The sequence below is a fragment of the Panthera uncia genome, chromosome F2, assembly GCF_023721935.1.
Source record: "Panthera uncia isolate 11264 chromosome F2, Puncia_PCG_1.0, whole genome shotgun sequence".
Taxonomy (NCBI): domain Eukaryota; kingdom Metazoa; phylum Chordata; class Mammalia; order Carnivora; family Felidae; genus Panthera; species Panthera uncia.
The window spans coordinates 37,570,204-37,593,467 of record NC_064812.1 but is presented as its reverse complement, the minus strand read 5'-3'; the positions used below and the strand labels follow the sequence as shown (position 1 = coordinate 37,593,467).

The window sequence follows — 23,264 nt, the reverse complement described above, 5'->3', positions numbered from 1 at the left end:
TCCACAGAAACCTAAAAAGTATGCCATTCTAGATAGCCTGTGTTCTCCATTTGGCCTTTAGCTTTCTGAACTTGTAATGAAGAAAAGTGTATCCCTCAAGCTTGCAACTCTCCCCTTTTCTATTAGGAAGTTCTTTTTGGTAGTCATCTTCTTGTTTTGCTTAAGATTCTTTATGTTGCCTCTCCAGGATGATCTACAACCTGAGTTTGCAAGGCGTATTTTCAGGAGGTTTTTTATTTTTATCTTAAGTTTCCTTTTAGGTAATTCAACTCTGCTTAAGGCTGCTACCCCTTGGCATAATAATGTCTTGGCTATGAGTACATGTCTGAACAGCGTGGTTTCTTTTGAACATAAAGGAGAAATAAAAATTGGCACACTTTGCATCTTGGTGATTATGTAAAATCTGAAACAAAAAAATAAAATTTGAAATAAACATGAAGCCGTAAATCATAAATATATACCTCACACAAAGTTACATTTTTTTAATAAAAGTGTTTAATATGCTATTAGGGAAAGATTTTAAGAAAGTACACATAGGATGTTTTATCTTTCAAAAAAGATATTATAATGTATATCATTGGTGAATCATTATGTTATACACCTGAAACTAATATTGTATGTCAACTACAATTAAAATTATATCAATTCATTGAATCATCCAATATTTACTGAGCAAGTCACTATACTACTGTAGGGTGCTACATTAAACAGAAGAAACATGGATTGCCTTTTCAGAGAAATGAGTATGTCTTGGCATCAGTGTTATAATGAATCAAGTGCCTAAACATACAAATTGATGGTTAAATGTCTCAAGGTTAAAGGAAAAAATGCTATAGGAAGTTTTTGTTGTTGTTACTCTCCTATTAGAAATCATTCTCTCCGATTGACCAGGTACTAAACTTGCCCTACTTTTTTTTGGTAGCACCTTGTTAAGGGTTTTACACAGGTGATGATAAAATCCCAAAACAAGGCTTAATTCTGAAAAACACTTACGATGAAAAATGAATTATATTGTTCTGGCTGAACAGTATTTGACTATTTAATATCATGAAATAACCTTTCTATTGTGAGAATCTTGAACTGAATATTGTAAGCCATTTGGTATCAAATGCAATATTTGGTGCCATTAGTTTATATATACTATAGAGTACTTAGAGTTACATTTAACCATTGACATCATTACTCAAATCCTCAAAATAAGAACAGAGGGTTTTGACATACTGACTTTGAGTAATTGTTACCAGATTCCAGTTCAACCTCAAGAAGGAAAAGGAATGTTCTGATGTAAATCATTGATTGAGAGGTAGAAGCAAAAAATAGGATCATTTAACTATTAGGCCTGCAATTTCTAGCTTTTTCAGCCAGTTTATCTAATTGGTGTTAGATTAATATGGACATAAGATTATTTCTTATTGGAAGAGTAGGATGATTGGTGGGCAGAGTTCAGAAGATATCTTCAAAGTTCAAGCATTAACTGCTACCATTTATTACTATACCATATCATAAGACTTTACTGCTCCTTTTGGAAAGATAAATATTTAGATGTTTAATACAATACCATTGAGAATTAGATATGTTATACAGAGTTGTGTCAGAATTCTGAGAGATTATAGAGGAAGGACCAAGTCTAATTTGGGGAAATCACTGACCATTTCTCAGAGGAAATGGTATTTAAGGTAGAACTAAAACAACAGCCTGATTGTGATAGAAGAGGTGGGAACTTGTGTTTTATATCTGGTAACTTTCAAGTTCTTTTGTACACTTTACAATTTTTTTATCATCATTTTCCTATATTTATAGTAGTTTCATGAACTGTTTTCATATACACTAAAACATTTAACATGAATAGTATTGTTGCCATTCGATAATAGTATTTTCAATTTCTGACACTTAGATTAACTTGCTTTCCTTAAGTATTATGGTAAGTGACACAACTGAAACACATAAGTTGACTCCAAGTGTATTACTTTTTCTTTTTTTCTTTTTTTCTTTTTTTTGTATACACACACACCACATCTTTACCCATTCATTTACTGATGGACACTTGGGCTGCTTACATAATTTGGCTATTGTAAATATTGCTTCATTAAACAGGCGGGCATACATATATCTTTTCAAATTAGTATTTTCATATTCTTTGGGTAAATACCCAGTAGTATAATTACCGGATCATAGGGGAGTTCCATTTTTAAATTTTTGAGGAAGCTTCCTACTGTTTTCTACAGTGCCTACGCCAGTTTGCATTCATATCAGTGGTGCACTAGGGTTCCTTTTTCTCCACATCCTTGCCAACACTTCTTGTTTCTTGTGTTTTTGATCTTCACCATTCTGACAGGTGTGAGGTGATAATCTCATTATAGTTTTGATTTGTATTTCCCTAATAATGAATAACATGGAGCATCTTTGCATAGGTCTGTTGGTCATCTGGGTGTTTTCTTTGGAGAAATGTCTGTTCCTGTCTTCTTCCCACTTAAAGTGGATGATTTGTTTCTTTGGGTATTGAGTTGGATAAGTTCTTTATATATTTTATTTTCATGATTTTTTTTAAAGTTTACTTATTTTTGAGAGAGAGACAGAGCACGAGAGTAGAGAGAGAGGGAGACACAGAATCCGAAGCAGGCTTCAGGCTCTGAGCTGTCAGCACAGAGCCTGATGCAGGGCTTGAACCCATGAACCCTGAGATCATGACCTGAGCCAAAGTCGGACACTTAACCGACTAAGCCACTCAGGTGCCCCAGTTCTTTATGTATTTTAGATATTAACCCTTTTATTGAATATGTCATTTGCAAATATCTTCTCCCACTCAGTAGGGTGCCTTTTGGTTTTGTTGATTGATTCCTCTTTTGTGTAGAAGCTTTTTATATTTAGTTCCAGTAATTTATTTTTGCTTTTGTGTCCCTTACCTCAGGAGACCTATCTAGAAAAATGTTGTTATGGCTTATGTCAGAGAAATTACTGCCTATGCTTTCTTGTAGGATTTTTATGGTCTCCGGTCTCACATTTAGGTCTTTCATCCATTTTGAATTTATTTTTGTGTATGGTGTAAGAAAGTGGACCAGTTTTATTCTTCTGCATGTTGCTGTCCAGTTTTCCCAGCATCATTTGTTGAGGAGACTTTTTCCCATTGGATATTCTTTCCTGCTTTGTTAAACATTAATTGACCATGTAATTGTGGGTTTATTCCGGATTTTCTATTCTTTCTTTTGATCTCTTTGTATGTTTTTGTATCAGTACCATACTGTTTTGATTACTACCGCTTTATAGTATAACTTGAAATCTGAAATTGTGATACGTCTGGCTTTATTATTATTCTTCAAGATTGCTTTGGCTCTTTGGAGTCTTTTTTGGTTCCATACAAATTTTAGGATTATTTGTTCTAGTTCTGTGAAAAATGCTATTGGTATTTTGATAGGGGTTGCATTAAATCCGTGGATTGTTTTTGGTAGTATGTACAAATAACAATATAGCAAATAACAATATTTGTTCTCCTAGTCCATGAGTGTGGAAAGTCTTTGTCATCTTCAATTTCTTTCATCAGTGTTTTACAGTTTTCAGAATGTAGGTCTTTGACCTCCTTGGTTAAGTTTGTTTCTAAGTGTGTTATTATTTTTGGTGCAGTGATAAATGGGATTGTTTTCTTAATTTCACTTTCTGCTGCTTCATTGTTAGTGTATAGAAATGCAGTAGATTTCTGCACATTGATTTTGTATCCTGTGGCTTTATTGAATTCATTGATCAGTTTTAGTAGTTTTTTGGTGGGAGTCTCCTTACCAATTTGGATGCCTTTTATTCCTTTTTGTTGTCTCATTGCTGTGACTAGGACTTACAGTACTGTTTTGAATAAGAGTGGTGAGAATGGACCTCCTTGTCTTGGTCTTGACCTTAGGGGAAAAGCTCTCAGTATTTCACCATTGTGTATGATGTTAGCTGTTTTTATATATGTGCTGTATTAGGTTGAGGTATGTTGCTTTTAAGCCTAATTTGTTGAGGGTTTTTATCATGAATGGATGTTGTACTTTGTCAAATGCTTTTTCTGCATTTGTTGAAATGATAATACAGTTTTATTTTTGGCTTATTGATGTGATACATTACGTTGATTGATTTGCAATTATTGTACCATCCTTGCTTCCTGGGAATAAATCTCACTTGATCAGTGTGTTATTTTTTTTTTTTTAATGTATTGTTAGAGTCAGTTTTGCTAGCATTTTGTTGAGGATTTTTGCATATATGTTCCTCAGAGATATTGGCCTGTAGGGCTTTCTTTTTTCTAGTTTCAAAGAATGAAGTGGGAAGTTTTCTTTCCTCTTCTGTTTTCCGGAATAGTTTGAGACGAATAGGTATTAACTCTTTTTTTAAGTGTTTGGTAGAATGCATCTGTGAAGCCATCTGGTCTTGGACTTTTGTTTATTGGGAGTATTTTGATTATGGATTCAATTTCATTGCTGATAATTGGTCTGTTCATATTTTCTATTTCTTCCTGATTCAGTTTTGAGAAATGTATGTTTCTAGGAATTGATCTATTCTAGGTTGTCCAATTTGTTGGCATATAATTTTTCACAATATTCTTTTACAGTTCTTTGTGTTACTCTGTTGGTATTTTTCCTATTTTCTAATTTTGTTTATTGGAGTCTCTCTCTCTCTCTCTTCATTTTGAAAGTCTGGCTAACAGTTTATTAATTTTGATCTTTTCAAAGGACAGCTGTTGGTTTCATTGATCTGATTTTTTAAAAAATTTTTATTTCATTTATTTCTGTTCAAACTGTGTTATTTCCTTCCTTCTGGTGTTGGGTTTTGTTTGTTTCTCTTTTTGTAGTGCCCTTAGGTGTAAAGTTAGGCAGTTTGAGAGTTTTTCTTGTTTTCTTGAGGTAAATTTATATTGCTATAATCTTCCTTCGTAGAATAGCTTTTGCTTCCTCTCAAAGATTTTGGACTCTGTTTTTGTTTTCCTTTGTCTCCGTGTATTTTTTTATTTCCTCTTTGATTTCTTGGCCATTTCACTGTTTAGTAACATGTTATTTAATCTCTATGTATTTGTGCTCGTTCCAGATTTTTTCTTATGTTGGTTTCTAGTTTCATATAGTTGTAGACAGAAAAGATGCATGGTATGACTGCAGTCTTTTTGAATTTGTTGAGACTTGTTTTCTGGCCTCATATATGATTTATTTTAGAGAATGTTCCATTTCCACTTGAAAAGAATGTGTATTCTGCTGTTTTAGTGTGGAAATTTGTGAATATATCTGTTAAATTTATCTGATTCAGTGTGTCATTCAGAGCTACCTTTTTCTTGGAGATTTTGTTTGGATGACCTGTCCATTAATGTAAGTGGGGTGTTAAAGTCCCCTACTATTATTATTTTACCATGGATTATTTCCATTAAGTTTGTATTAACTGCTTTATATATTTCTATGTTAGGTGCATAAATATTTAATACTGTATGTTCTTCTTGGTATGTTCCTTTATGATTATATAGCGTGCTTTGTCTCTTGTTACAGTCTTTGTTTTAAAGTCTGTTTTGTCCTATATAAATATTGCTACCCTGGCTTTCTTTTCATATCCATTTGCATGCTAAATGCTTTTCATTCCCTTCACTTTCAGTCTGAATGTTGTTCTAGGTCTGAAATTAGTCTCTTGTAGGCAGTGTGTAGATAGGTCTTGTTTTTTTTTTTATCTATTCCTGCACTCTGTCTTTTGAGGGAGCAATTAGTCTATTTACAATCAAAGTAATTATGTATGTATTGTCATTTTTGTTACTTTTTTATTGTTTTTGTAGTTCTTCTCTGTTCCTTCCCTTCCTCTCTTCTTTCATGATTAGTTGGATTTCTTTGGTGGTATACTTGGGTTCCTTTCTGTTTATTGTTTGCATGTCTATTACTGGTGTTTGATTTGTGATTACCATTAGGTTTGTATGTAAAGTCTTCTGCCTATAGCAATCCAGTTGATGGTCACTTAAGTTTGAGCCCTGTCTTCATGTCTCTTGCATTTTAGGTATTTGGTGTCATACTTGATATTCTTTTATTTTGTGAGTTCCTTGACTAATTTTTACAGGTGTATTAATTTTTACTGCTTTTTTGTTTCCTTCTACTCTTGCTTTTACCTATGGTCTTTCCTTTCTACTCAGAGCATCCCCTTTAACATGTCTTGTAGGACTGGTTTAGGGGTGAGGAATTCCTTATCTTTTCTTTGTCTGGGAAACTCTGTTTCTCCTTCTGTTCTTAACGATAGCCATGCTAAATAGAATTTTTCATTTCAGCACTTTGAATATATCATGCCATTCCCTTCTGGCCTGCATTTTCTCCTAAAAAATCAGCTGATAGCCTTATGGGATTTCCCTGGTACATAACTGTGTTTCTCTTGCTGCTTTTAAAATTCCCTATCACTACTTTTTACCATATGAAATACTATATGTCTTGGTGTGGTTCTCCTTGTGTTTATTTTGTTGGGGATTTACTGTGCATCCTTGATCTGGATTTCTGTTTCCTTCCCCATATTTGGGATATTTTTAACTAGTATTTTTTCAAATACATTTCTGCCCTTTTTTCTCTCTCTTCGCCTTCTGGGTTCCTATACTGTGAATGTTATTACACTTGTTCTCCTTTTTGCTTTGGTCTCTTGCTGTGATTTTGTCCTGTTCTTTCATTTGGGACATAGTCTTTTGTTTCCTCATTTTGTCTAACTCTCTCTCTGTTCCTTTGTGTTACGAAAGTCAACTACATCTCTTACTCTTGAAGTAATGGCTTTATGAATAGGTCCTGTAGTTCCCTGCAGTGCAGCATTCCTTGTTCCCCAGAACCTCAGATTTCCAGTGTGTCTCTTATATGTGTTGTGTACATCCTGCTTTTGTGGCTGAGCCACTGTTTCCTTCAGTGCAGTTGTCTGCAGTGGCTTTTTCTGCCTATTGTGTGCAGTTATTTGGTCCATGTGGTAGGGCCGCATGGGCTTAAGTTGAGTCAATTCAGGGATTTGCCCATGATGCAGTAGCACCAAACTGCAGGGCTCCTTCCCTGTGTTGTCCCCTAAGAAGCTTTCATTGGTGGCCAGGGCCAGAAATCTGACCAGCTGTCTGCCATTAGCCCACTGCTAGGGCCACATTCTTACTGGTATGTGTGGTTATCTTTCCCAGTTTCTCAAGGAGTAGTTATTTTCAAGTGGAGCTGTCCCCAGTCAGGGCTGCTTGCACCTTGCTAGGCCTGTGGTCCCACTCTGGGGTGGGCTCTGTCCATGAGTGCATCAGAGGAGTGGATCTGCAAGGTCTGGAGGAGGGAGAGAATGGAGGGGTTAGCAAGTTAGGTGGTGAGTGTGGGCACCACTCTGGTTCCTCTAAGTGGCCATGTGTTTATGCTGGGGGTTGGGGGGTGGAGGAAGGGAATGGTGTCTGTCAGCTTCTTTGTTTGTGAATGACTCTCCTAGGAATCTCTGTTGCTCAGGAGTAGACTCTGAGATAAGTAAACTACTCTCCCTCCTATGTGACCCATGCTCTTTTAAGACTGCTGTTTCTGTGCTGTATCTCTGTGGACTTTGGTTGTGCTGTCTCTTTAAAGGTGGGGACTCAGCCTCCTCCTGCTCTTCAGGCTCTCCCAGAGCCTAGTGTGCTGATTTTTAAAGCTCCAGGTTTTAAGTCCCACTGGTTGTAAGAACATACAAAATTTGGCCTCTCTGGTTTTCAAAGCCAAATGTTAAAGGGATTTGTCATTCCTATGTGTGAGGGTCATTTGTCATTCCTATGTGTGTGTCATTCTCCTGTGTGAGGGTCTGTTTCTCTCTCCTCTCTAAGCCTGCAGGGTACCTGCCTTCTGTGGCCCCACCCGAGGGTCCATTTAGCTCCTGACCATGTTACTGCCCATTTCTGTCCTCTTAGATTCAGCTTCTTCTTTACATGTAGTTGTATAGTTTTTACTGTCGGCTTTTGGGTTGTTTTCTGGGTTATTTACACTTATGTAAATGTTACATACTTGTACCCGTGGGTGGAGGTAAGCTTAGGGTCCTCCTACTCCGCCATCTTCCCAGACATCCAATGCAGTACATTTTTCATGATGAAGAAATGAAGGATTAATACTGTACCAGGCTGGATAGTACATATCTAAGAACTGATTGTTGATATTATTTTATTACTATTATATTACTTTAACCAGTAAATTTTGTGTCTCAAAAGTACCTTATTTATTGTTGCAAACAGTACCTTAGTTATTTGTTAGAAACAGGAAGTATAATAGATATCAGACTACTGTGTTAAATGTAGGTTTTTGAGTAGCTCTAGTGAGAATGAACACATCTGATGATTTCTAAACAATCGGTGGTACCATCATCTTGAATAAAAATATGATATAGGTAGTACATATTTGCTGGAACTAGAAGTTACCATGATACAGGATTGGAAAAACAGAAGAGTTGCTATAGCATAGTTAAAAGCATGGACTTTGGAGTCAGACTTCGTAGATTCACATCCTCATTTTGTGATTTACCACTTGGGTGACATGGAATAAGTTACTTAACCTCTGTGTGATCAGTTTTCTTATCCTAAAATGGTGAGAATAAGAGTCTAAATAATAGTGTGTTGTTCCTTATGGGGTGGCTATAAGGTTTAAACCAAGTAATATTTGTAAAGCTCTTACGGCAATATCTGGCATATAGCAGGCATTACAGAGGTTTTTGATTAAATAAAATACATATCAAGATTGACAGAATTACAGGAAGTTTTCATATCCTACCTGTGAAATATACATAACTACAGGGAAAAAAAATGCCCTTTTTTAAAACTGTCTTCCTCATATCTTTTAGGAAATAAATACTCAATATAAGTGTATCCAAAATAATGTGATTTTATACCTCCAATAGCCAGATTATGATATTTAATGAGAAGTTTTAACTGCTTATGTTTTTCAAAGCTTTTTGAATCACATATAAATTTCAGAGCCTCCTTTAATATTTTTTATTAGGTCATTATATCAGTATATTTACAGTAACTGTATGGCTTTTTGATTAGTAATTACTTGAAATATTGCTTCACAGTCATGTGATAGTGTTCAAACTGTTTGGTACTGTTAGCATTTATTAGATGGGTTTATTTTGAAATTGAAATAATGGTGTTTATATGAAACTAATATTCTGTACTAGATTTTTGAAATTTGATCATAGAAATTTCTTTGGAAACCTTTTGTATTCATTGTTAAGAGTTTAAAATTTTGACTGCATCTAAAAATTTATTTCCATAGAATTTATTTTTTAAAGAAGTTTTAGGTGTACGGTGAAATTGAGGAGAAGGTACAGAGATTGCCCATGTATCCCCTTCCCCTCACATGCATAGATTCTCCCCCTGTTATCAACAACATCCTCTACCAAAGTGTTACATTGTTATAATTGATGAATTTCTATGATTATCACCCAAAGCCCATAGTTTACATGAGGATTCATTCCTAGTATTGTATATTCTGTGCGTTTGGACAAATTTGTATTGACCTTTATCCACCATTATAGTAACCAATATAGTAGTTTTATTACTCTCTCCTCCTTATCTCCTAGTAACTACTGATCTTTTTTACTGTTTCCATAGTTTTGCCTTTTCCAGAATGTCATATAGTTTGAATTAGTATGTAGCTTTTTCAGATTGGCTTCTTTCACTTACTAATAATAGGCATTTAAATTGCTTCTGTGTGTTTTCATGGCCACAGTTTATTGATTCACCTACTGAAGGACATCTTAGTCCTTCCAAATTTTGGCACTTAGGAATAAAGATCCTATAAATTTCTCTGTGCAGGTTTTGTGTGGTTGGTCTAGATTTAAGTCAGTTATTTAAATTGGCAGAATTTTACCATAGGCTTAGGTAACCATTTTGTTCTCATAACTACTAATGGACAAAAGAGAAGTGATGCAATCCAAGTCAATAGAAAGCAAATTAATGGTGTTTTATTAAGAAAATTATAATAGGAAACCCATTGTAAATCATTTAATTCTTAAATGTATGGAATAAAGTGTTAAATACCCCTTCGCTCTTACCCCTCATCAATTCCATTTTGCTCTCCTCAGAGGAAACCTCTGTCATGGATTTGCTTTTTTACTCTTCTATAACTTTTTCTGTGTATGGAGTAGACAAATCACACTCAAACTTACACATTGTTGTAAAAACATATTTGGATTATACTACACATATGTATTTTTCTCATTTCACAAGATATCAAAAATGTGCTTTCTATCATACCTGTAACTGTTACTCATTTTAAGTGAATGGATTATAATCTCCGTTGGAGGTATTCTGAAGTTAATTTAACCATTTATTTTATTTTTTTTTTCAAAAAAAATTTTTTTAACATTTATTTATTTTTGAGACAGAGAGAGAGAGAGAGCATGAACAGGGGAGGGTTAGAGGAAGAGGGAGACATAGAATCTGAAACAGGCTCCAGGCTCTGAGCTGTCAGCACAGAGCCTGATGCAGGGCTCGAACCCACAGACCACGAGATCATGACCTGAGCTGAAGTCGGACGCTTAACCGACTGAGCCACCCAGGCGCCCCAACCATGTATTTTTTGATGGACAGATAAATTGCTTATATTTTCCTTCTCCATTTCCGCTCCCTTCTCACCTCTTTTCTTTTTTAACTATTTCAAATAATACTGCTGACACTGACCATTCTTTATAAGTTGTTTGTATGCATGCACTCTCAAATGTTAAAGTATCTCTGTAGCATAAGTTTTTGGAAATGGGATTATTGTAGAAAAATACTGGGTGTTTAAATTTTGATAGCTACAAATTGTCATCTGTTGCAATTCTACTAAAAAGACCATACTTAATCATATTCCCAGTATATGAAAAATTCTCAAAAGAGCCTTCAACAACGACAGATTTTGTAACTATGCAAATTGATGCTTTAAAATGTTGCCAATGTGACCACGGAAGAGGATACCTGATTTTTGTCTTAAGTTTTATTTGTTTCTTGGCAAGGATGTTATTAAGTTTTTTGGCCATAGTATATTTTTCTCAATTATCTGTTGGTATTCTTTTCCATTTTGTATAGTTGTTGAGCTGTTTGTAACCTTGATATCTTCATTTGAACTGATGGAAATTGCAACTTGATAGGTCTAAAAAACTAAGGTGTTTTTCCCCCTGAGTTCTCCTCCTCCTGCAGCTCCATTCTTCCATCTGCTGAGACCTAAAGCCTTGGAGTCATCCGTTCTTCACTTTTCTCTCTTACTGTATGTGTAGTCCATCAGTATAGCCTGGAGGCTTTATCTTTTTCAGCGGATACAGAATTTCATCACTTCTTACTACCTCTATTGCAACCACCATCTTTCACATACTGTCTCCCTGTTTTAATACTTACAGCTGATTTTCTCCAGAGTAACCAGAGAAATTCTTTTAAAATATGTCCATCCAATAATTTTATGACTGTATTTAGACTCCATGATCAAGTCTTAGCTTCTCCAAAGTAAAAGCCAACCTTCTTACCATGGCCTATATAAGCTCTGTATGACTGGTCCTTATTTATAGCTCTGACTCATTTCCTACTTCGCTCACTCTTTACTTTGTTTTGGCCATCATTTCTTCCATATTATTTCTTGAAAATCCTAAGTATACCTCTAACCCAGGACTTTTGCATTATTATTTACCTAGAATGCTCGGTTCCCAAATTTCTCTATGGATCTCTCCCAAACTCTTGTTTTAAATAAACATTCTTTGAATTTATAATATGCATATTGTGGTAGATTGTGGGTTTATAAATATGAGGGAAAAGGGTCTATGATCCATGCCCTTAAGATATTAATCTATGGGGCACTTGGGTGGCTCATTTGAGCATCCGGCTTTGGCTCAGGTCATGATCTCATGGTTTGTGAGTTCAAGCCCTGCATCAGGCTCTGTGCTGACAACTCAGAGCCTGGAGCCTGCTTCATATTCTGTGTCCCCCTCTCTCCCTACCCCTCTCCTGCTTGCTCTCTCTGTCTCTCTCTCTCAAAAATATTAAAAATTTTTAAAAAGATGTTATTAATCTAGTATAAATACAAATGAGCCAAGTTGGGAAGATAAGGAAACTGAGTTGAAATATAGCAACTGTAGTTCACATAGTGGTAATATGGCAGCATTTACTTTGGAGAGCATTTTAGGACCATCAAACTTAATTTAATCAAAGTCTTAAAAACCAAGATATGACTTACTTATTTTATGTTTCTTAAGTACATAAAGTGGTACATACAAATTAATGTTTGTATTAATATATAATTGTATAAAAAATATATGGATATGTTTAGAAATAATATATGTTGTTATCGATTATTAAATTAAGAGTAATTTCTGAAATTTTGCTTTAAAATTGTTGAAATTCTCTGATTTCTGTAATTTAGATGGACAAAAATTTTAATAACATACTATACAGAGTGGAATATCACCTTTTGTTTTCTTAATATAGAAATTTGCCTTTTATGTAAGGACATACTTTTTTGGTTACTTTCAAAATCAGTTTGTAAAGTTGGAGCAATAGGAGCCCATGCCCACACCTCTCAGATCTCCCAGCTGGACATTGGAAATAAATTTTCATGGTTTAGGGCCTCTCTCATTTGACCTCAGGAAATGACCTTTGACTGTTAGGCACCTGGATGAAGAACCCTGCGTTAAGCTTGTCAGAGTCCTGTAGCCTACAAAGACCCTCTGCTTGCACTAGGATCATTTGATTGAAGGAAGATGGTGGCACAGGAGGATGCTGGGCTCACCTCATCCTACTGATCACTTAGATTCCACCCACATTGGCCTAAATAACCCAGAAAACCACCAGAAGACTACCAGAATGGACTCTCCGGAGCCAAGCATAGACAAGGGCCCACAGAAGAGGGTAGAAAGGGCAGAGAGGCGGTGCGTGCTACATGGACTGGCGGGAAGAAGCTGGGGTGGTGGAGGAGCAGACCGCTGGGCAAGGCAGAGCCCCTGAAGTGTGGCTTGCAAAAGCAGAGGGGCCGGACTGCATGAGTTCTGACAGCCAGAAGTACTTAACATCTGGAATGTTAAAAGTCAACAGCTCTGCTCTCAGAGAGCAGGGAGGCTGGGAGGGAGAGTTGTTAAGTCTTGGAAGGACACAGCTCAGTGGGGGAACAAAGGCTTTGGTAAGCACCATTTCCCTCTCCCATCCCCCGGCTGAAATTCCAAAGGGAACCAATTCCCATCATCCAACTTGCTTGCACTGTGCAAATGCCCAACGCTGGGCAGCTGTGGATCCATCCCTCCAACGGGCCTGCCTCTCTCCCTGTGCTGCAGGGCATGTCCCGCAGAGGACCACCAACAGCAAAGCTAGCTAAGCCTGCCCCTCCTGCCCCTGAGCACCTTGCAGATCCACCCCAGCTAATACGCCCTTGGCCAGATCCTATCGAAGGAACACCACAAGCCTGGCAGTGTGCAAGCAGCCTGGACAAGGGCCACACCACTCCACAGTGAGTCCTGCCACTGGGAGAGGGAAAGATAAGGTACACACCAGTCTGACTGTGGCCCCAGCTGTGGGCTGGGGGCAGACATCGGGTCTGACTGCGGCCCCACCCACCAACCCAAGTTCCTTGGGACAGCACAGGGGAAGTGCCCTGCAGTTTGGGGCTACCAGAGGGCCTAGCCAAAATGACAAAATGGAAGAATTCTTCTCAAATGAAACTCCAGGAAGTAGTAACAGCTAATGAATTGATCAAAACTGATTTAAGCAATATAATAGAACAAGAGTTTAGAATAATAGTCATAAAATTAATCGCTGGGCCTAAAAAAAGCATTGAGGACAGCAGAGAATCTATTGCTACAGAAATCAAGGGACTAAAAAATAGTCATGAGGAATTAAAAAATTCTATAAATGAGGTGCAAAATAAAATGGAGGCGGCCATAACACGGATTGAAGAGGTGGAGGAGAGAATAGGTGAATTAGAAGATAAAATTATGGAAAAAGAGGAAGCTGAGAAAAAGAGAGATAAAAAAATCCAGGAGTATGAGGGGAAAATTAGAGAACTAAGTGATGCAATCAAACGGAACATCTGTATCATAGGAATTCCAGAGGAGGAAGAGAGAGAGAAAGGGGCTGAAGGTGTACTTAAACAAAATAGCTGAGAACTTCCCTGATCTGGGGAAGGAAACAGGCATTGAAATCCAAGAGGACTCCAATGGACAGCAAACTCCCTTCAGACGGAACTTGAATCAATCTTCTGCAGGATATGTATAGTGAAACTGGCAAAATACAAGGATAAAGAGAGATTTCTGAAAGCAGCTAGGGATAAACGGGCATAACATACAAAGGTAGACACATAAGTGTAGTAGCAGACCTATCTACTGAAACTTGGCAGGCCAGAAAGGAATGGCAGGAAATCTTCAATGTGATGAACAGAAAAAAATATGCAGCCAAGAATCCTTTATCCAGCAAGTCTGTCATGCAGAATAGAAGGAAAGATAAAGGTCTTCCAAACAAAAACTGAAGGAATTCATCACCACTAAACCAAGCCTACAAGAGAGCCTAAGGGGAACTTTGTGAGTGAAATGTTGCAAGGACCACAAAGGACCAGAGACACCACTACAAGCATGAAACCTACAGATATCACAATGACTCTAAACCCGTATCTTTCAGTAATAATACTGAATATAAATGGACTAAATACTCCAACCAAAAGACATAGGGTATCAGAATGGATAAAAAAACAAGAACCATCTATTTGCTGTCTACAAAAGACTCATTTTAGACCTGAGGACACCTTCAGATTGAAAGTGAGGGGATGGAGAACTATCTATCATGCTACTGGAAATGAAAAGAAAGCTGGAGTAGCCATACTTATATCAGACAAACTAGACTTTAAATTAAAGGCTGTAACAGGAGATGAAGAAGGGCATTATATAATAATCACAGGGTCTATCCATCAGGAAGAGCTAACAATTTTAAATGTCTATGTGCCGAATACGGGAGCCCCCAAATATATAAAACAATCACAAACATGAGCAACCTTTTTGATAAGAATGTGGTAATTGCAGGGGACTTTAATACCCCACTTACGGCAATGGATAGATCATCTAGACACAGGATCAATAAAGAAACAAGGGCCCTGAATGATACATTGGATCAGATGGACTTGACAGATATATTTAGAACCCTGCATCCCAAAGCAACAGAATATACTTTCTTTTTGAGTGCACATGGAACATTCTCCAAGATAGATAGATACACATATTGGGTCACAAAACAGCCCTTCATAAGTATAAAAGAATTGATCATACCATGCACACTTTCAGACCACAATGCTATGAAACTTGATATCAACCACAAGAAAAAGTCTGGAAGACCTCCAAAAGCATGAAGGTTAAAAAACACTCTACTAAAGAATGAATGGTCAACCAGGCAATTAGAGAAGAAATTTAAAAAATATATGGAAACAAATGAAGATGAAAATACAACAATCCAAACACTTTGGGATGCAGCGAAGGCAGTCCTGAGAGGAAAATACATTGCAATCAAGGCCTATCTCAAGAAACAAGAAAAATCGCTAACAGCACACCTAAAGGAACTAGAAGCAGAACAGCAATGACACCCCAAACCTAGCAGAAGAAGAGAAATAATAAAGATCGGAGCAGAAGTAAACAATATAGAATCTAAAAAAACTGTAGAGCAGATCAGTGAAACCAAGAGTTGATTTTTTGAAAAAAATAAAATTGATAAACCTCTAGCCAGGCTTCTCAAAAAGAAAAGGGAGATGACCCAAATAGATAAAATCATGAATGAAAATGGAATTACTACAACCAATCCCTCAGAAATACAAGCAATTATCAGGGAATACTATAAAAAACTATATGCCAACAGACTGGACAACCTGGAAGAAATGGACAAATTTCTAAGCACCCACACACTTCCAAAATTCAAACAGGAAGAAATAGAAAATTTGAACAGACCCATAACCAGTGAAGAAATTGAATCAGTTATCAACAATCTCCCAACAAATAAGATTCCAGGACTAGGTGGCTTCCCTAGGGAATTGTACCAGACATTTAAGGCAGAAATAATACCTATCCTTCTCAAGCTGTTCCAAAAAATAAAAAGGGAAGGAAAACTTCCAGACTCATTCTATGAAGCCAGTATTACTTTGACTCCCAAACCAGACAGAGACCCAGCAAAAAAAGAGAACTACAGGGCAATGTCCCTAATAAATATGGATGCAGAAATTCTCAACAAGATACTAGCAAATTGAATTCAACAGCATATAAAAAGAATTATTCACCATGGTCAAGTGGGATTCATTCCTGGGCTGCAGGGCTGGTTCAATATTTGCAAATCAATCAATGTGATACATCACATTAATAAAAGAAAAGAACGATATGATCCTGTCAATTGATGCAGAAAAAGCATTTGACAGAATTCATTATCCTTAATAAAAATCCTTGAGAAAGTTGGGATAGAAGGAACATACTTAAACATCATAAAAGCCATTTATGAAAAGCCCACAGCTAATAACATCCTCAGTGGGGAAAAACTGAGGCTTTTCCCCTGAGATCAGGAACACCACTGTTGTTTAACATAGTGTTGGAAGCGCTAGCATCAGCAATCAGACAACAAAAGGAAATCAAAGACATCAAAATTGGCAAAGATGAAGTCAGGCTTTCACTTTTTGCAGATGACATGATATTATACATGGAAAACCTGATAGACTCCATCAAAAGTCTTCTAGAACTGATACATGAATTGAGCAAAGTCACAGGGTACAAAATCAATGTACAGAAATCAGTTGCATTCTTATACACTAATAGTGTAGCAACTCACTAATAGTGAAGCAACACAAAGACAAATAAAGAAACTGATCCCATTTACAATTGCACCAAGAATCATAAAATACCTAGGAATAAACCTAACCAAAGATGTAAAAGATCTGTATGCTGAAAACTATAGAAAGCTTATGAAGGAAATTGAAAAAGATACAAAGAAATGGAAAAACATTCCATGCTCATGGATTGGAAAAATAAATATTGTTAAAATGTCAATACTACCCAAAGCTATCTACACATTCACTGCAATCCCAATCAAAATTCACCAGCATTCTTCTCAAAGCTAGAACTAGCAATCCAAAATTTGTATGGAACCACAAAGACCCCAAAAGCCAAAGTAATATTGAAGAAGAAGACCAAAGTGGGAGGCATCACAATCCCAGACTTTAGCCTCTACTACAAAGCTGTAATCATCAAGATGGCATGGTATTGGCACAAAAACAGACACATAGACCAATGGAATAGAATAGAGACTGCAGAAGTGGACCCACAAAAGTGTGGCCAACTAATCTTTGACAAAGCAGGATAGAATATCCAATGGAAAAAAAGACAGTCTCTTCAACAAATGGTGCTGGGAGAACTGCAGAAGGATGAAACTAGACCACTTTGTTACACCATTCACAAAAACAAACTCAAAATGGATGAAGGACCTGAATGTGAGACAGGAAACCATCATAACCCTAGAGGAGAAAGCAGTAAAAAACCTCTCTGACCTCAGCTGCAGCAATTTCTTACTTGACACAGCTCCAAAGGAAAGGGGAATTAAAAGCAAAAATGAACTATTGGGACCTCATGAAGATAAAAAGCTTCTGCACTGCAAAGGAAACAATTAACAAAACTAAAAGGCAACCGATGGAATGGGAAAGATATTTCCAAATGACATATCGGACCAAGGGCTAGTATCCAAAATCTATAAGGAACTCACCAAACTCCACACCCGAAAAACAAATAATCCAGTGAAGGAATGGGCAGAAGGCATGAATAGACACTTCTCTAAAGAAGACATCCAGATGGCCAACAGGCACATGAAAAGATGCTCAACGTCGCTCCTCATCAGGGAAATACAAATCAAAACCACACTGAGATATCATCTCACGCCAGTCAGAGTGGCTAACATGAACAAGTTAGGAGACTATAGATGCTGGCGAGGATATGGAGAAACGGGAACCCTCTTGCACTGTTGGTGGGAATGTAAACTGGTGCAGCCACTCTGGAAAACAATGTGGAGGTTCCTCAAAAAATTAAAAATACATCTATCTTATGACCCAGCAATAGCACTGCTAGGAATTTACCCAAGGGATACAGGAGTACTGATTAATAGGGACACTTGTACCCCAATGTTTATAGCAGCACTTTCAACAATAGCCAAATTATGGAAAGAGCCTAAATGTCCATCAACTGATGAATGGATAAAGAAGTTGTGGTTTATATATACAATGGAATACTACTTGGCAATGAGAAAGGATGGCAATGAGAAAGGATGACATATGGCCTTTTGTAGCAATGTGGATGGAATTGGAGAGTGTCATGCTAAGTGAGATAAGTCATACAGAGCAAGACAGATACCATATGTTTTCACTCTTATGTAGATCTTGAGAAACTTAACGGAAGACCATGGGGGTGGTGAAAGGGGGAAAAAGTTACAGAGAGGGAAGGAGGCAAACCATAAGAGACTTTTAAAAACAGAATAAACTGAGGGTTGATCGGGGGGTGGGAGGGAGGGGAAAATGGGTGATATGCATTGAGGAGGGCACCTGTTGGGATGAGCACTGGCTGTTGTATGGAAGCCAATTTGACAATAAATTTCATATTAAAAAAATAAAGTTGGAGTCTGGTTGGCTCCGTCACTTAAGTGTCTGACTCTTGATTTCAGCCAGGTTATGATCTTAAGGTTTGTGGGATCAAATGAAGAGCGGAGCCCACTTGGGATTCTCTCTCCCTCTTGCTCTGTCCCCCTCCCTTGATTGCTCACAGGTGCGTGCATATGGTCTCTCTCTCTCTGTCAAAATAAATAAACTTTAAAAAAAAGTTTAGAGAGTCTATGGATAAGATTTTGTCATCAGGAGAATTCACATATGGGAAGACCTGTTTCTTATCTATTTTGGATAAATAAAATGCTTTGTTGTTCCTTTTTTGTTTTCAAGTAAAGTTTTTATTGAGGTATCTTTATACTCAGAAATGGGTAAATTGTTAGGTTACAACTTAATTTTAGTAAAGTGTGTATATATCCATGTATTCATTAAATAGAATGTTAGATTATAACATTGTTCCACAGTGCCACCTCCCAGTCACCAACCCAACAGGAGTAACCAACACTCTCCTGACTTTTAACAGATAAGTTGTGCTTATGTTTGAATAGTTGCAAAAATCAGTAATTCTATAGTCTAAAATGACCTGATGTGTTATTTTGTAATCTCATTCAGAACTAATAAATAATCTTGGAAGTAGTTTCTGTATATTTTTCTAAAACAGTAAAGTAAATGTGTGTTAATTAATTAACTGTTCTTATACTTAGAATCTCGACCATTGTCAGTTCCTGTGAAAGCCATGCTGAATATATCTGAAGGCTGTAGAAGTCCTGAAGAAAGAATGAAAGAATTTATTGGAGTAGTATGGAATGCAGTAAAGAGTCTCACACTGCAGGTAAAATAAAAGAACTGTCATGGTTTTAATTTCTATGATCCTTTTTAGCTTTTAGCACCTTTGATATTGGTAAAGAAGTAATCTCACTGGTAACACTTAATATCGTTAAAAAATAATCTCCCTTGTAACACTTGTGTATACCATCTCATTTGTATAACTTAGATGAAAACTGTTGGTGAGCTTTACATATTATTAGCAAATTATATGAAATACATCTTATATGCTATTCTTGATAAAGTTACAAATTATGCAAATTTTGAGATGTTTCTCAAATTACAAATTTCATTACTCATTTTCTTTATTTTGAACTTATTTAAAAGATTCTAAATGTTCAGTATACAAATCAGAAAACACTAGACAATAGGCCACTTTGGCCAGTGGTCCTGAGGGACCTAAGATAAAGTCAGCATGGCTTAGTGACTAATGCTGAGGGGACTTTGGGGGACTGAGAAGAAGGAGGCTGTCTAACTGGTGTTTCACATTCCAGTTTTGGCATTTGGGTGCATAATGATGCCATGAAATGGTAAAAGAAGCAGCTATGCAGAATCAGGGGCAAATAGGGAGTTTATACATACATTTGAAACACCTGTGAGATCTCCGGGCTTCTATCGGACTGTAGGATATTCATATCTGGAGCTTAAGGAAGAGATTTCACACTAGAGATATATTTTGGAAATCATCTATAGATGGATAAAACCAAGAGAATTGGTCATCCAAAAAAATATGTGAAGTTGAAAGAGCAGTGGGCCAAGGGGATGCCATTTCTAAATCAGACAGTGGAAGAGAAAGTGTCCTTAAAGGAAATTGTAGTAGAGAGATCAGAAATGTAGGAGGAAAAGCCAGATAGTTCATGAAAGGAAAGGGTGTATAGAATTTCAAGGAGCCAGGCGTTAGCAGTATCAAATTCTGTATCTTAACTATGGACTCTACTTTGCTTATCTGTAATATGAAATGGTTAAATTAAATAATGTTTAAGGTTATTTCCAATTCTGACATTCTTGTGAAATTCTGGTTATTTTGCTTGTTTTATAATGATACATTGCCTTCATTAGCTTTATCACCAGCAATAAATTAAATCTTAGCTATCATTATGGATTAGTTATAAGTAGAGATACTGATTTTCCTCACTTTTTTCTTTTAAAAAATTTTTGTGGTAAGATACACTTAACATAAAATTTGCCACGTTAACCATTTTTATGTCTTCGGTTTAGACTCATGTTCCTCATTTGACTAAGCTTATTGAGTGTAAATTAACATATAATTACAGGAGTTCTAACGATTATATTTTTGTATAGGTTATTTTGAATATGACCTAGGCACTTGCTTCATTTTTAGTCTCGGCACTGTATTATACATGCTGTATATTTAGACATTTCCAGATGTTAATGTGTTCTGGAAAAGTTTAAAGGTAAAACTTGATTCTGATTAAATGATTAAAATCTAGGCCCTAAAATTCTGAGTTTTTAAAATAGTAGTGTCCGTTTTCCAAGATGTTTTATGAACCAAAATATAAACCAGAAAACTCTGAAGTTGTCATCAGATAAAATAGAACATCATAACTTGAAGCCATCAAAGGATTATCCTCTTAATGGAAGTTTGAGCAAGCAAATGTGTTCGGAATCAGGATTTCTGGAAAATTGATTTTGGAGCCAAAGTTGATATTTTCTAAGCCCATGTTCTTCTTTCTTGTAATAGACTTATATTGCATTAAGATGTAAACAATATTTTCTATAACCTATTTGTTTTTCAGTGGGAAAAGTAACTTCCACATTTCATCTTAATGGATTATGTTATAGTACTATATGTAGTCTTGAACCATTTTTTTTAAAATGGGAACTTAGTTTGGGGGCCTTTTTCACAAAAGATTAGCACAAACTCAGTTCTTTGCAATTTTTCTTTATCAGTTGATCAGTAAAGATCCTATTATACTGCAAAAAGCTACATTTTCATTCCAGAGCACATAATTGGCAATGGCATGCAGTTGACAAAATAGAAATACTCTGGCCTGGAATTCACTAATAAAGGAGTACATTTTCTTGTTTTTTGCCAAACTCAGTCTTGTCTTTTACATTGAAGATCATGTTTCTGTTATATGGCATTTTCTAGATGTTTTTTATAGTTTCTGAAGCTTTCTAAGTGGCCTGTGTAATATAGCGGACTCTTTATTTTCCATACCACATTCCTTGATTTCGATGTGTCAAAGTGTCTCAAGTCCCATAAGGTAGTTAAGCTAGACCAATTGAATTCTCTTTCCAGGAAGTTACATACTGAATACGATCAGTGATGCAGTAATAATACTGCATGATACAGATGTTGTCCTCCTATCCAGCGCACTTGCTGGCCTATCTCCATGATCAGACAAGGGTAGGCATTTGAGGCTAGACAGACCAAATGCCAGCCACCTTACTTGTAAAAGTAATTATTTACATTTATGCTTAAAATTTTGCAAAGAATCTATCTTTCATTATAGGCATTGAGAAGGTGACAGCAATTGCACGTAGTTTGTTAGAAGGACAAAGTTTGTAATTCAAATGTAGGCATTTTTTCATATTGTCCCTTGGTAAATATGGGGAAATGTAGATTTGTATTACTCTGGAAAAGAAGACAACCAAGGTTCACTATTGAGGTTTTTAGCTTAATGCCTTATATTGGGAACATTAAGATTTCTACTATAAATGAAGGTACCCCAAATATTTTCATAGTGTATTGAGAGTTAACAAATAGGAATATGGTGATTTGGGCAGTAGTTAATAATATATTTGTTATAGTGCAAATGGAATATTGCTTATATTGGTGGCCTCTATATACATAAATAGTTATAAGCAACAGTGTTTTTAAAGAAAAAGACTGTGAACATCTCTTATGAATCCATGAGAGCTAATATATGGATCTGACATATAGGAGATAATTCAGTGTATGTTCATTGACTTTATTTAGCAAACCTTTTGGTGAGAGTTAATACATTGTATCTTTATATCAGAGCTGACTCCCACCTCCCCACAATCACAGATGAGTAAACTGAAGTCACGGAGAGATTAATTTGTTAAAAGTTCCATGGTTAGAGTTGAACCCATTTGGCTGACATGTCAATTTTATTAATTACTAAGTTGTCTCTGTAGAATGAAATGATGAACAACAGGTATTAAGCAGTTATTTTAATTAACATCAGATACTGATACCAATAAAAATAATTGTGTTCACTTATTAATTATTTAGTGCCTAGTACATGCTAGACATGGTACTATGTACTGAGACTATAAACACAGTAGGCTGATTATCTGACATTACAGACCCTATGTTCTAGTGAAAATTCTGTAAGACTATTAGTAGTTTAAAACCCTCTTGTTTCAAGTTTTTGGGTGCTGTGTTTATGTCTTTTGTCTCTTTATTCCTGACTTGCAGTTCAGTTCATGGTCGATATTAAAGAATGCATGAATTAAAGAAAAAGTGAATGAAAATATAACCTGAAATGTTTATTCATGTATGTTTTTATTTGAAACTATTTTATGAATAATACAATTCATACAGAGAACATTTCATTCTTCAGAAATTTTGCAAAATATAATTATCACTGAAGTTTTAAATATTGGGGCACCTAGGTGGCTCAGTCGGTGAAGCATTGACTTCAGCTTCTGTCATGATCTCATGGTCTGGGAGTTCGAGCCCCGCATTCAGGCTCTGTGCTGACAGCTCAGAGCCTGAAGTTTGCTTCAGATTCTGTGTCTGCCCCTCCCCTGCTCACATCTGTCTCTCTCTCTCTCAAAACTAAATAAACATTTAAGAAATTAAAGTTTCAAAGGAAAGAATGCATGTTAGTGGGGAAGAGGAAATAGGAATGTTACTTAAAAGTATAGAAAATTGGGGTGCTTGGGTGGCTC

At 36.3% G+C, this 23,264-nt stretch overlaps 1 protein-coding gene across 11 annotated transcripts in view; it reads left to right on the top strand.

The window, feature by feature from the left end:
- Window positions 1-23,264, top strand: part of VPS13B (vacuolar protein sorting 13 homolog B) — an 805,502-nt gene that overhangs the window by 360,913 nt on the left and 421,325 nt on the right. For all 11 annotated transcript variants that reach the window (XM_049633567.1, XM_049633568.1, XM_049633569.1 and 8 more), the window contains exon 22: window positions 19,259-19,386. In XM_049633567.1, the coding sequence (XP_049489524.1) occupies window positions 19,259-19,386 (128 nt within the window). The remainder of the gene's footprint in view (window positions 1-19,258; window positions 19,387-23,264) is intronic.